This window comes from Cynocephalus volans, chromosome 7 (genome assembly GCF_027409185.1).
Source record: "Cynocephalus volans isolate mCynVol1 chromosome 7, mCynVol1.pri, whole genome shotgun sequence".
NCBI classification, from domain to species: Eukaryota; Metazoa; Chordata; class Mammalia; order Dermoptera; family Cynocephalidae; genus Cynocephalus; species Cynocephalus volans.
This window is the reverse complement of record NC_084466.1, coordinates 123,981,178-123,996,594: the sequence shown is the minus strand read 5'-3', so window position 1 is coordinate 123,996,594 and position 15,417 is coordinate 123,981,178. Positions and strand designations below refer to the sequence as shown.

General features: G+C 46.0%; 1 protein-coding gene across 4 annotated transcripts in view; it reads right to left on the bottom strand.

Annotated features, from left to right (window-relative positions):
• Window positions 1-369: 369 nt before the first annotated feature.
• The window catches only part of LGI1 (leucine rich glioma inactivated 1), a 46,676-nt gene continuing 31,628 nt past the window's right edge, over window positions 370-15,417 (bottom strand). For 2 of the 4 annotated variants that reach the window (XM_063102326.1, XM_063102327.1), the window contains one exon: window positions 11,552-12,750. In XM_063102326.1, the coding sequence (XP_062958396.1) occupies window positions 11,915-12,750 (836 nt within the window). In that variant the 3' untranslated portion in view covers window positions 11,552-11,914. Of the gene's footprint in view, window positions 567-9,468; window positions 9,824-11,551; window positions 12,751-15,417 lie in introns of those variants that run through there. The other 2 variants (XM_063102328.1, XM_063102330.1) reach the window with 2 other exon arrangements.

The following is a 15,417-nucleotide window of genomic DNA, read 5'->3' as shown; positions in this document are numbered from 1 at the left end:
TTTCAAGAAAAGGATGTTTTTTAAACATACTTGAAAAATACACATCACTTAATATACTTTTGCTGACAGAGACAATGTAGAACATTGCTTCATTTTGTCATTCAGGGATATCTGACTTTTATTGACACAAAAGCCAGACAGAAATTCGAAGGGCTATTTTTCATGCATTATTCTTTTCACTGATGCAAACATTGACCACATTTCATCAAAAGCAAGTTTTATTAAAACACAGATAATTTCCTGGAGGCCAAAGACCCTCAGTGTTCCTCGATAAGAATGCATGCGTATCACAGACCGTGTGACTTGCCATCTTCCATGCTGGAGCCTGGGAATGCTGCTGGGCTGGGCTGCCCACTTCACTCTGGCCATCTACCTGCCCCTCTCTTGGTGGGGTCACCTGCTTCTGATGACAGAATCACCTAGGCTTTTGTTCCGCCTCTTCTAGAAGTCCACAGCCATCCTCAGCTCCCACAGAGAAGGGTGTGATGGTACATAGGAGTCTTCTAAACCCGATGGATGATGACAGCTCCTGCACCACAGCACTCCGCTTTGCCATTCATACCAACCTACAGAGCAGAAGGGAGGGGTCAGAGGCAGGCTCCTGGGTCAGACTTGCCAGCTGTGTGTACAAGTGACTTACCTCATGAGTAAAATGGTAGTATTAAGAGTAACCACCTTCTGGGATACTTGTGAGGCTTATCTTTCATTATTCACATTTTACAGATGAGATTGATTGACTTGCCTAAGGTCATAGAGCTAGTAAGTAGCCACACTGAGACACAAACCCAGGTGTGCCTGACACATGCTGTTACCACTATGTCCACTGCCCCAGAGAGAGAAATATTGTGGGCACCAACAGGATAGGCCTACAGGCAAAAAGTGGGAAAACATGGTCATGTGTCACTTCTCCTTCAGACCCCTATAGAACTTACTTTTACCTCTTTTAAGTCTTTTTTTTTTTTTTTTTTTTTGCATGCTGGACTTCAGAAATAAGCTTTACTGATTTGTAAATCCTTTAAGAGTGGGAACATTTTTTGCTCTCTTTGCTTTCTTTGTATTATCTACCATAATGCTTTGTACATAGTAGGTGTTCAATTAACATCTTCAATGAAATCAAACTTATTGTGTTCATGTGTCAATGTCTGCCAATAGCCCTGTACTACTGGGGACACTTCAGGGGTGTTTGTCTATGTGGCAGTTTACAGAGTTCTGAATATTTAGTATTTTGTCCTTAGGCACTTCATGGCACAGTGCCACTGATGAATTTGATCCAAATGAATTTTTATTTGCTTCTTAACTGTCTATATGACTGTGGACAAGTTACTTAGCTTATCTAAGATTGCTTTCTCATCCATAAAATCACACTATTTTCATAGAATTACAGAGAATGGAATGATAACGCAGATAAAGCACTTAGTATTGTGGCTGGCTCATAGTAAGTACTCAGTAAATGTCAACTATTATACTTAAATTAAAACATTAAAAGATATGTCCTATATTAAAGATATTTTATTTAGAATTGTTAAGTATGTGTGGGTAGGCAGGATCAAAGGAACAAAGGACAAAGGACAGTTGTCCTGGCACTGCTAAGAGGACTGATTTCTGGGACACAGTTTGTGAGGAGCTGCCCGAAATCGCCATTACAAGATGGCGCTGATTTCCGGTGGAGGGCAGGGCTGCTCGGTAACACGCCTGGGCCGATTAGGCAGCCACCAATAAGGTAGGAGCACGTCCTAGGCGAGGAGCAGTCTCTATATAAAGGGCGCGGGTTCCCTCGCTCGGGGTCTCCATTTTTGGCAAGCTTATGCTCTCCCTCTCAAGATGCATTAAAGCTGATCTGCAGAAGGATCCTTTGTGTGCCGCGTCGTTCTTGCTGGCGAGACGGTAGCGCGGGACATTTGGTGCCGAAACCCGGGAACTTGTGTCATCGTCAGCACCTTCGGAGACCCCCTGGAGACAGGGAGGATTCAGAACTGCAGGAGGGTAAGTTCAGAGAGGTATGCCTGTTCTTGGTCTGGGGTTAATCCGGTTGGTTTAAAAGGTTTTGAAATCGCCCGTTGGTGTGGTCAGACTGACGTAGATAAGCAGCTGCACCAGAGACCTGTGTGAGCCTCTAGTACGTAAGGGAACGGCGCGTCTCACAGCGCCTCCCACGGAGTGGGGCGCGTTATGGGTTCCACTCAGTCCATGGTTACCGCGTTAGAGGCCGTGCTGAGACAACGTGATATAAAGGTAGGGGGCCGTGTGCTCAAAAATTTTGTAAAAGAGGTAGATCGTGTAGCGCCGTGGTTTGCTTGTTCCGGCTCCTTGACTTTGAGCTCTTGGAACAAACTAGGCAGAGACCTTGACCGCAAGTACGCGGAGGGAGACCTCCGTCAGGGCACCAAGACCATTTGGAAGTTTATTAAAAATTGCTTAGAAGATGAGGGCTGTAAACTGGTAGTGATAGTAGGGCAAAATACATTAGAGGAGGTCCAAGACAGCATGTCAGAAACTGAACGGAGTGAGAGGATGGGTACCCGCAGGAGGAGAGACGTCTCCCATAAGAAAAAGGGCCCTCCCGGTAAGTCTACGGACGAGGGAGAGATTCTAAAACAACAAAGTGACACTCCCGGCACATCTGCCGGTAAAGGAGGGATTTCAAAACCCAGACAAAAGTTGGAAGGGAAAGAAGGAGGCCTCTACCCTATGCAAGAGCTGGGGGCCTTAAAACAAGAATTAGAAGATTTAAATCTGGATGAGTCCGACTCCGATCCCCTCAGCCCTAGTGAGGAATCCGATTTGGAGGAGGAAGCTGCCAGGTACGAGGAGGAGAGATATCATCCCGACAGGCGGCGGAGACCACTCGGGGAGTGGAAATGCCGGCCGCCCCCAGTGGCCCCCACACGGCCTGCGCCTTCGGCGCCTCCTCCTTACGTGCAGTCTTCTAATCCCTTCTCATTCCTCTCTGATAAAGTGAGGAAAAAGGTTCAAGCTGCCTTCCCAGTTTTTGAGGTTGAGGGCGGAGGGAGAGTTCATGCCCCCGTCGAGTACACCCAAATTAAGGATCTAGCAGAGGCGGTTAGAAAATATGGTGTAAATGCCAATTTTACTCTAGTAATGCTAGAAAGGTTTGCTGGTGTGGCTATGACACCCACTGACTGGCAAATGTTGGCTAAGGCAGCGCTCCCTACCATGGGTCAATACATGGAATGGAAGGCGCTATGGCATGAGGCTGCACAAGCTCAAGCCAGGGCAAACGCTGCTGCACTGACCCCCGAGCAGCGAGATTGGACCTTTGATATGTTAACAGGCCAGGGCCCATTTGCCGCTGATCAGACGGCTTTCCCATGGGGTGCTTATGTTCAAGTTTCTAACACTGCCATTAAGGCTTGGAAGACACTCCCTAAGAAAGGGGAAACCCCGCCCTGGACGGGCTGCCAGTCCAAGAAGACGGGGTGGGCAGTGAAAAATCAATTTACCTTTTCGCCTTATATAGGAACCCAGTATAATGTTTCTTTTGCAGGATACAATTGGACATATCAAAACCCCACGATGGCGACCAGTTCAAACCCTTTTGATGTTTGGCTGTTGTGTGGGGTAAATGGCAGCTGCACGGACCTTTCACCGTTCGCCTTTTCAAAAGGCGGTGGTTGGGGAAATGCCTCTTTTGAGTGGAATGTGACTGAGTCCTTTGAATCCACTGTGTCCATAAAACAGCTTGGAACAAATTACTCTGTCCCGCCAACACCAGTTTGCCTTTATCCTCCTTTCATGTTTATTTTAACTAATATTAGTGATGAGAGGAGTCAGATTGCTTGTGATAACTATACTTGCTTTTATGCACAGTGCCGGAATGCTACGCTGTTCAATTTGGCCATAGTTGCTCGAATGCCTAGATGGATTCCTGTCCCAGTAGAAGCTCCCAATACTATGGTCTTGTTCAGGCAGAGGAGGGATTTTGGTCTCACTGCGGCAATGGTCGCCGCCGTATCCCTGGCGGCGGGTGCAGCCACAGCTGCTGCCGTCTCCTTGACTACCACGGTACAGACTGCCACCACGTTGAATAATTTGTCCTCCGCGGTAACACAGGCCCTAGAAACACAGACTGCGCTAAACGCTCAGCTGAAGGGAGGATTAATGGTGGTTAACCAGCGGGTGGATCTTGTGCAGGAACAAATAGACGTTTTATGGCAAATTGCTCAATTGGGGTGTCAATGGAAATATTCAGGGTTATGTGTCACCAGTATCCAATATAAAAAGTGTACCAAAGCTGCAAATTTGTCTAAACAATTATCCCAGCATCTTTCAACAGGTTGGACGAGAGAATTTGACAACCTGATAAACCAGCTGCGCATGGCCATTGTGTCCGTGAATTCAACAAGAGTGGATGTCTCCTTCGCAGCCGGACTGTCCTCATGGATTAAAACGGCCGTGTCCCACTTCAAGGAGTGGGCAGGAGTGATTGGGGTTGGCATGTTCTTATGTGGGGGAACTGTGCTCCTACTATGGTTGGTCTGCAGATTAAAAGCCCAGACCCAGAGAGACAGGGTAGTCATCGCCCAGGCATTTCTAGCCCTGGAACAGGGGGCCAACCCTGACGTTTGGCTGTCCATGCTTAAGGATTAGCCTGCTCTGACTCCCCTTCCCCCTTCCTGTTGGCTGGCCTCCCTGAAGCTTGTTCAGAGGAGTTCGCCCTTGCTCAAACAGGTCTATGTGTAACAACAGGCTCCAGTGTGTCCAGAGATGGGCAACTTCCCCCAGACTTGAACCAACCTAAGACATGGTGCCCGGTGGCGATAGGGTCAACCTATGACGGGTAAGGTCAAAGTCTGTGGAGGGACGACCTAGGACAGGAATGCTGGCTAATTTGTCTGCGACCGCCGAGCTTGTACCAGCCGCTTTAAATGATAAAAAAGGGGGAGATGTGAGGAGCTGCCCGAAATCGCCATTACAAGATGGCGCTGATTTCCGGTGGAGGGCAGGGCTGCTCGGTAACACGCCTGGGCCGATTAGGCAGCCACCAATAAGGTAGGAGCACGTCCTAGGCGAGGAGCAGTCTCTATATAAAGGGCGCGGGTTCCCTCGCTCGGGGTCTCCATTTTTGGCAAGCTTATGCTCTCCCTCTCAAGATGCATTAAAGCTGATCTGCAGAAGGATCCTTTGTGTGCCGCGTCGTTCTTGCTGGCGAGACGGTAGCGCGGGACAACAGTTTCTCTGGGAATTATTGTTAAAAGCTCCAGCTAGGGAGGGTGCTCCCCCTGGGGAATGTCTGAGTAGTGCTGACCTTGGATGTGGAGCCCTCTCTGGGGATAAAAATGTCAAAGGTCAGAGACTTTCTGAAAGTGTTGGTATCAAGCTTCTTGCCCTTTTGCTTTCCATGGATTAATTAAATCAGTTCCCATCCTGCAGTTTTGTGGACCAGGTTTTAGGTAGATCTGCAGTCTGTGTTTTTAATAAGGACTTATTTAGGAAATAAATTGTGTCTCTTTCACCTTTCAGTCCACCCCAGTTCCCCCTGGGGAGCCAGCAACCTGTTTGGGCCTATTCTTTTGAGGTAATCCATGGCCAGGATTCTTTATGGGGCTGGGAACTCCCTGCAGGGAATGTGGCTGCCTTTCAGATATGCAAACAGGAACACGCTGAAGCTGCTGGGCTTAAGCTATTTGATTTCCACTGACTTTATGGATCCTCTAAAAAGTAGGGCTGTTCTAGGAGCTTAAGGGTGGGGTGGGATGGAAGAGTCGCAGGTGCCTAAGACATAGTCCTGACCCTCAGGGGTGTGTAACCTGGTGGGAGAGATGGATATATGAATAACTAACCATAAAGCAAGGCAGAATGAAACATGAGCCTTGCTCATGTTAAAAGCAATAGGCTGAGAAAGCCATCCAACTGGTAGGATGAGAAGGACTAAGATTTCAAAAGGTAGAGAAGTGCAGAAAGGGCATTGCAGGTGGTTGTGCTTAGATGAAGAAGGATTGGCAAATTGTGTGGGTAACTGGAACATGGGCTAAGTGAAGGATGCTGGAGTGAGAGAAGTCAGGTCAGATCTGGAACTCCACCGTCAGGACTTTATAAGGCCATTTTAGATCTTCCTAAAATGTGGTGTCCTTTGAGGTCCTTATGCCCTTGGGAGAAATCATATGAAAATGCCTTTACACCCCAGATTATGATTGACATATAAGAGTTGGGTTGAGTAAGCTGAGCTGTAATTAACTAGTTAAGTGTACATATAGGTGTGGTCCTAGGAACAATGCCAGTCCAGGAAGAGTTTGGAATCAGTTTGAGATGGCATAGTACAGAACTTGAGGCATTGCCATTATAACCAAACGTGATCATTTTTTCTACTAGTTCATTTTTATTTTAATTTCCAAAAAATATTGGTTTACAATACAATTGGAAATATATTGGTCCAAAATATTTTGGAAATCTTTTAATTTCTATGGTCCAAAACTTTTGAATACATTGGAGACCTTTTTTTAAAGTTGAGAAGCACTGGTCAGAATGAAATAATATTACTTTTTGAAGAAATTTGAGGTTGGAGATGACAGAGGAAAGAGTCAGTGAACTTGAAGATAGATCAATAGAAATTATACAGCCTGAACTGCAGTTGGAAAAAAGACTGAAATGTTTAGTGCTTGCCATGATAGCTATATTATAATAATTGTGCCTAAGCATTCTGACTTATTTGGAAATAATTTTGTCATGAGTACAGAAATCCACTCAAACTAACCTAAAACAAAATAAAATGTGTGTGTGTGTATTGGGGTTGTTATCAGAAGGTCACAGAAGTACCTCAAAGAATTCAAGGGCAGGGAGCACCACTGGATCTAACGAGGGATGGAGTGGGAAATGGACAACCACTAGGAACGAAGGCAACTTCTCCCCCTTTCTCTCTCTCTTTCTCTCTGTCTGCCTCTCTTTCTCCCGCTCCCTCTCCTCCTCTGTGGCAGATGTGTTGCACGGTCCCCAGCAGGAATTAAATGTGTATTTTCCCAGCTGCTGGGAGTGCTGCTGGAGAATGGCCTCAGCTGTCTGTCCTCTTTGGGGTTGCTTTGGCTAAAAAAAATAGTCTCACCTAAGGCCGCACTTCCTTCCAGGGACAGCCACATTCAATGGCTAGCTAACATAGAGGTTGGGTATGTATAAAGGCCTGGTCCCCTTGCAGCAACTTGGGACAACTGAGAAGAAAGATCTCAGCTCTGGAGCTCCCTACAGGGTTGCCTAAGGCTTTTATTGAAATTGAGTCCTGGCTCAGCTTCTCCCTCTGTCCAGTCCTGCTTCCTTCTCCTCCTTTCCAGGTCCTGACCTCAAGAATACTCCCTCATAAATGTGTGTCCTCTAACTTCTCAAGCTGGCTCTTAGATAACTCAGCCTGGAGCAGCACACCTCCCTGGAGCCCCACACCTCCCTGGAGCCCCACACCTCCCTGGAGCAGCACACCTCCCTGGAGCAGCACACCTCCCTGAAGCCCCACACCTTCCTGGAGCCCCACACCTCCCTGGAGCCCCACACCTCCCTGGAGCAGCACACCTCCCTGGAGCAGCACACCTCCCTGGAGCCCCACACCTCCCTGGAGCCCTACACCTCCCTGGAGCCCCACACCTCCCTGGAGCCCCACACCTTCCTGGAGCCCCACACCTCCCTGGAGCCCCACACCTCCCTGGAGCCCTACACCTCCCGATCTTCCTTCCACTCTCCTGCCCTCCCTGCCTCTCTGTCCTCTTTGCTCTCTTTCCCCCTCCATCCGCCCTTTCTCACTCCCTTGTCTCCTCTCCTCTCTCTGTTCTCTCCCTCCCTGTGTCTTTCTGAGTGTCTATGTCATCCTCTTCTCACTCTTCTGACAGTCTTCTTCTGCTTTTCTGGCACATGGGCCGTCATGGCTGCTCCATAAGGGTGGCCCCTCCTCAGTCACCAGGCCTGTGGCTCATGCAGTTGGTGTCCCAGCCAGATGCCCTTCACTAGGCTGATGCACTCATCCTGCTGTTGCCGTAGGTGTCGGTTAACAGCTCCCATGAGTACCCTTCTCTGGAGGACTGTCCTTAGCCAACTGGAACCTTCCTTCCTGGAGGGGCCTGAGAGGTTATATCTCACTCTGTGGCCAGTTACTGTCAATGAGGGGGTAGAAAAGTCCACCCTCCTTGCCTCAAGGTGGTACAATGAATGCCCTTGAGTTCCCTGTGGGGTCAGGCTGCAGCTAGACTTCTCTGTCTTTGCACAGCGCCTTCCTCCGCCTGCACTGTTCCTCTTACTCCCTTACAGGTGCGCCCTGAGAGCACTCCTTCAATACATCCTTCTGTGTCCAGGGGACCTGATTTAATATCATCACCTCACACATCCGGTGCCCATGGCTAATTTGCCCAGCCTGTGCTGTCCTCATACCGAATACCCAGGAGAGAGAACTAGCTTGGCTCAGGCTGAGCCCAGCCCAGCTTCTGGGCTGAACACTTGGATTGGGAGTTCACTCCAGGTCCAATCATCTGTGGCCGGAGGGGGATGGAGTTATATAGTACAGGGCAGATGACAGGCTGTCAAGCTAGGGCTGGGTCTGGAGCTCACAGACCCCTCAAGCCTGTTGTCCAGACTGGGTCACAAACCCTTCACATGCCAGACTGGGTCACCAGACCCCTCACACGCAGGTCTATGAGCTAGGTAACCAGCAAATAGGTCCTTGGAAGCCATAGGTTGGAGAGCTTGGCCACATGGTGGATGCCCGAGGCAGATGCCTGCCAAGTCGCAACACCCACCAGGTGCACTAACTCCACCACCCCCACACACAATTTGCTTACAAAGCATGTGCTGTACCACCCCCAACCAGACCCAAGGCAAGGGGGCCTGATTAAATTATTCTATTTTCCCAACACAGGTACACAGAGGGGGCAAGTCTCAGGAAGGCTGATCCTTCTCCTCAGTCTTTCTTGAATTTATTTTCTCAGTCTGCCTTCCCACACGTCACCTCTCTCCCCATCTACCATGCCAGGTTTGGACTGGAAAGTGAGTTTCTGAGAGGTAGCACCACGCGATGGAGAGAGGACTGGGCTGAGTATCAGGAAGCCTGGGTGATTGCCCTAACTCGGCCAGCTCACTGAGCGCCTCTGGGTCTCAGGCCTTAAGGTAAGTCAGAGAGTCGGTTTGCTAACTTCAGTGGTCAATGCTCTCTGGAAACAAACAGGGCAGAATCTAGGTCTTTAATCTCTGCATCCCTGAACTCAACACAGTGCCTGGCACAGAGTCAGATTGCCAATAACATATTTTTTTTAAAAAAGAAGCAGCTACTCTTTAAAAGTGAAATAACAGTGAATTCCATTAAGACAAGAAGGTATAGCATGACCCTAAAGTATGTCATATTCTGTGTGCGGAGACTGTCAGCAATAATTATTGCTTGGTGGGTGCTCTTGTGTGCCAGATAGTGTTAAGCACTTTACTGCTGTTGTGTAACAAACCACCCCAAAACTTAGCTGCTTAAAACAACTATTTTATTATGCTCGTAGAGTCTGTGGGTCAGAGATTTGGACAAGACACTGTGGGGATGGCTTGTCTCTGCTCCATGACGTCCGGGTCCTCAGTGGGGAAGATCTGATGTCTGGCAGTGGCTGGACAGCTGGGGGCTGGAATCACCCGGAGATACCTTCCCTCAAAGGCCTGGTGGTTGATGATGCCTGTTGTCTGGGACCTCAGTTGGGGCTGTTGACCAAAGCACCTTCATGTGGTTTCTCTGTGGGGCTGGACTTCATCACAAAATGGTGGCCTCGGGCTAGCAGGACTTCTTAGGTGGCTGCTCAGGGCTCCAAAAGCAAGTGTCCCGGTTTACAAGGCAGAAGCCCCATCGTTTTTATAACCTAGCCTTAGAAATCAAATGGTATTATTTTCACCACATTCTATTACAAGCAAGTCACAAACCCATTCATATTTAAGAACAGGTGAATTAGGTGCCACTTCTTGATGGGGTGGGGACATGGTTCTCACAGAGCATGTGGGATGGGAGATATGGTTTGAAAAATACAACCTGTACTACCTCATTTAATTTTTCTATTGTCCCTGGAAGTAGGTACTATTGTCCCTCTTTACAGATAAAGAAACTGAGGCTCAGAGGTGTTAAGTAAGTTGCCTGTGGATAAAGCCAGTACATGGCAGAGCTGGACTTAAGCCCAGTCTATACAAAAATAGGTGCTCTCCGACAGCATATGATGCTGCTTATAGGAAAAGGAAACTGAAAAAAGTAGAAGACATTCAAAGTCCAGTTCTCCCTGTGTGCAGGATGGGAGTGTGTAAATATTCTTCTCCCCATACCCTGATGTCAGAGTTCATATCTTTCCTATGTGGGAAAAGGAATCTGGTTCCTGTGCATAACTGCCCAGGGATGATGTAACTATTGTGTGTATCTTTGATGCCTCCAGTCTGCCATATGTGTGCTGGGCAGAGGGACTGCTGTCTGCCCGCCCCCGCCCAGTCGCAGGGCAAAAGAGTCTGGGGACAAATGAGCAGGACAAGGCAGCAGATGGAAGCAGTTCATGCCAGGAATATCTTCTCTGCCACAATCCCCTTTTGAAATCACATCTTCAACAGGGACTGTGTCTTCCCAGAAGTCATCCTTGATACTCCGTAATATTTATGATCTGGAATGTTCAGAAGATACTTGGCACCCCCTGCTTGCCCTGTAGGTTTTTGTGTTCTAACCCCTCGATTAGTCTTCTAAGGTCCCAGAGGGCAAGGACCGTGCCCTACTTTTCCCCACTGTCCCTCTCTCCCGGGAACAATACCCCATTCTTAACAGGTACTCGATAAATACCTACTGAATAGGTTTATTATTATAAAGGTTATTATTATTTATTACTAATAAATAATATAAAGTTTATTATCATATTATAACTGGAAGACACATGTGCTTCTTCAAAAGCATTTTTTATAGAGAGCCTACTACATCACAGGCATTGTGCTAGGTGCTAACAACCCGTGTGATCCAGGAGCAGGAATTTAGAAAATCAAATATGAGCCTTCTGGGCACTCTGCAGCATGTCGATAATACCAGAATTGGTTTCTGGAATCGAAGCATCCGTGATCAGATTAAGAGGCCTTCATGGCAGTTACATTAGAGGTAAGTGCTATAAGGCTGCAATCTCTACCAGCTGTCGGATGATTCTAGAGTCAGATATTTAGAAAGTCCTGGAATAGCGGTTTTTAAACTCTATATCTTGATTTTAATTTCTCCAATAAGTTGTCTGAGTGATGCTTTTAGCTGGGGCTATCAGACAGGAAAAGATGGGTCTTCCTGTTCTTTACTTCAAATTAGTCTTCTTGTAATAGGCAAATTTCTCTACTCTTCTTTTAATTTGTCACCATTAAACTTTAAAGTGTCCCTAAAACCCATGACCTTTGGAAACACCTTTGAATGTTCAAAATCAGCTGATACAGTCACTGATAAACCTGTTAATAGATTATGGGTAATAATATCAGGGTTCTATTTTCATTCATTATTCACACCATAAGTCCTCAATCCAAATATAACCCTATTGCATAAAACCATTTCCTTGACATACCATCAAGAATAAAGTAACTCCCATAAATAATTACCTTTGGGTTATGAAAGAAAATGTAAACATTTTATTTGGCAGTTGTTTCTGAACACATGAATAAATAAATGGAAAAGTACATATTAATATTTCTTTTTGGAGTAACAGATACCATTGAACGCTTATTTACACATCTTCACTGCAAAGAACAGTTACGGAATTAAATTTTGTCTTATAAAAGGTAACTTTCCACACCACTGGACTGGACAGTTAAGGATGGAGATACTGGTAGTGCCTGGTTCTAGCAGTCTCGATGTTTGAAAGGCATTCATCTGCAAGTGTGATAAGAAGAGTCATCATGCATTGAGTTCATCCGGGTCATGTACTGTAGAAAGTTTCTGATGGCAGCCACAGAATTTGGTGTCTCATGCGCTTAAGTCAACTATAACGTGTTTGTAAATCTGTGTGTTTCCCTTGAAACTGGAAGCAAAAAGGAAATTACGCTTGTTAATAGACACATGTGTGAATGATCTTGGCGCCTGAACGTTTAATTCCTGAAATTTCACAAATTTGGCTTTCTCTGCATCCCAGTTATACACTTGAGTAAAGGAGTAATCACTTCCAAGAATTGCATATTGGTAATTATTTATCTGAAGAGGCTGGAACACCATAGATCCTCGAGATGGCATCCTCTGGATATCCTGGAATGAGGCGCCTCCCCATTTCATGACTTTGGAATCACCAATGAATCTTGTCAAGCAAATGTACACGTCCCCTTTCACTGAGAAGTGCTTTACTGCATACACATCCTCCATGTTAGGAATGTCAGTTTGGTTAGTGAATAATTGCGTTGCTTTGTTCCACTGATAAATTACAGGACGCTGGGAACTACTGGACAGGATTAAATGAGGCGTTCTGAGAGTCAGAGGTGTTCTGGCTATTTCTAGATATTCTACATCAGTGTCCCTATACCATGCATGTAAGGATTGATGGGAGTAGAATCCATTTCCGTTCCATTTGTAAATGGTAGTAAACCCGGCCTTTGAACTGTCAGCAACAACAAAGTACCAGTTGTTTTCAATCTTGAATGTTTCAATGTCATTGGGTTTTCGGATTTTGAGAATTTCAATATCCTGGATTTTTATGAATTTATTTGTGAAACTGTCCCGCTTATAGATGTGAGAGCCACCAAACAGCTGGGCCACGATAACATAGAGCTGAGTGTCAATGACTATAGGCTTGCACACTACAGTGGACGTGCCTGGGAAAAGACAAATGAGACATTAGTTGTATGGCCATCCTCTTCTGGAGCTTGTAAACATGCAGGCTGGGGCCACACAACTTCCACCAAAATCTGCCTGAAACAAGAGATCTCCTTGTTTTGATTAGGCAAGGCCAAGCTCCAAGGCCCAGTGGCAGTAGTGTCATGAAGTTCTGGTTTTTGTGCCTGATGGGGCCTCCTTACTTACAAGTGAGTCATTTTGTCACCTCTGAATTGCTGTAGATGTTCAGGACACACAGCTACAGCCTGAGTTCTCTCCTCTCACTTCTTGCAGAAAGAAAGGACTACTTTCCTTGACACACTGTGAGTTAATCATAGTAATTCTAGCAACAACTACCATTTATTAAGCACCTACTATGTGCTCTGTCAAATCACCTCATTAAATTTTCCCAACAATCTAAAGAGGCAAATATGATTATCCTCCCTTTTCCAGATGAGCCAACTGAAGCTCAGGGAGGCTAAGTCCTGCTAGCAGAAGGCAGAGTTGGGATTCAAAGCCAGGCCTACCAGTGTCTCAAGCAGAGGGGAGGTTAGCTGTTCCGGGGCTTCCACCTTGGGTGAAGATCCCACAAGGTTCTAGAACCACCCTACGAAGGCTAGAGCTGTGGTCTGGGCAGCCCACCGCTCTACCTGTAATTGGTTTGCTCTAAATGTGAACTGCTTCCTGCTCTAGAATAACTTCAGCTTCCTCCGATGAAGGGAAGAGATGCCACTTAACACTTTTCTGAAGTTTTAGGTCACTGGTGGCAGGAGAGAAGAGACGCAAGAGGAATCTTTGAGAAAACTGGAGGAGGGGTACAGCCATGGCAATGATCCTAAAAGTTATATTGGGAAGTCTTGGAAAATAATATGGGATCTGTCAGTGGCCTAGCTTGTATCCTTGTGGAAAAAATATGACATTTATCAATAGATTCTGATCTCCTACAGGAAGCTTGGCTGTAGGAAATCCAAAGACAGGCAAGGTAAATCTGGGCCCCAGGCCTCTTCTGACTGCAGCTCTAGGGGTTGTGGGGCAAAAAGTTCCACATTAACACTTTCTCCTATTTGGCTTCATCCATAGGCAAAATTATTTTATTTGTGACTCTTTCCAGGACTAAACCGATTGTGTGAACTTAGAAAAATCACTTAACTTCTCTGGGGTTCAGTTTTTCTCTTCTGCATAATGAGGGTTTAGACTAGATCAGGATGACCACTAGATCAAGATATATACCGATACTGATCGATTGATTGATCGGGTCTGCTTCAAGAACTGTGCTGAGAAGGATTCTGTGGCCATGTCTGCACTCTGCAAGGAAAAGCACCACAACAGATCAGCAGTGTCTGTCTGGGATGAGGCAGGGGAGAGTGACCACATATGACATATATTTGTCATCAGCTATGGTTTAAAAGTTTGTCTCTCTCTAAAGCTGACGTTGTAACTTAATCCCCAGTGCAATAGTATTAACAGGTAGGGCCTTTAGGTGGTGATTAGTGCCCTTACAAAAGGGTTTGAGGGAGTCTTTTTGGTCCTTTTTTGCCTTTCTGTCATGTAAAGAAAAGAAGGTGCCATGTTTGAAGCAGAGCATGAGCCCTCACCAAATACTAAATCTGCAGGTGCCTGGATCTTGTACTTCCCAGTCTCCAGAACTGTGAAAAATTAATTTCTGCTGTTTATAGATTACCGAATCTAAGGTATTTTTCTTACAGCAGCAGGAAGGGACTAAGACATCATCTTAGGTAAAATGAGCTCTGGGGTGTCCTCTGAAGGTCTGCAAGTGTGTGATTCATATCTCTTTTAAGTGCTCATCTAAAGATCCATCCAAAGCAATTGTCAGACTGTATACAGGTAAGAAGAACCTGGTTTAGACTGCACGAAACCCTGCTGCAGTCCACTGGAAAACTTAGCGGAGGTGGGTGGGGTGGGGGTGGGGGTGCTTAGGGAGGAAGGGAAGCACAGACTTCTTCCTTGAGGAAGAAAGACGGTCTCGGTTTGGAGGGGATCCCTGTATCTGAGCAACCGCAGTCTCAAGCATGCTCCAGATCTGTCTTGCTCCTTTGAGCAGTGGAGCTGATGGCCACCAGCAAAATCTAATTATAATCCTCCAAGCCTTATCTAATGTGCGACCTTTTATGGGGAGGTTTGAGCGCTCGTAGGAACAGATTTAAAGGTGTGAGAGAAGCTAAACCTGGTGTAAACACATCAGAGAGAGTACCCCATTCTAATTTATGACTCATAATTTTAAAAATTGTTGAAGTGGGGAACAAACTTAAGCAATCACCTGAGTAGAAGTTTTCATGGAAAAAAAAAATTGGATTCCATGGCCAAATTAAGTGTGAAAAATTCCTTACTGCGGGACTTCTCAGAGCCTCTAATGTATATATTATTAATCTCCATGAGGGAGATATTGTCACAGATTTACTGGACCACAAAACCCTTTATGTTTCAAGGTATACATTAACATTTTGTAGAAGAAATGTTTGTATAACAAAGTTTGAGACTTGTTGATCTAAAATAATCCCCCTATTTTATATTTGAGAAAAAAGAGGGTCCGGTGAGGGTGAGTGGCTTGGCCAGCTGGATTGTGGCAGAACCTGGATTAGAACTCATGATGCCTGGTCTAATACTTTTTCTTTGAAGAAAAATAATCCAGCTTTTATTGTGTATTT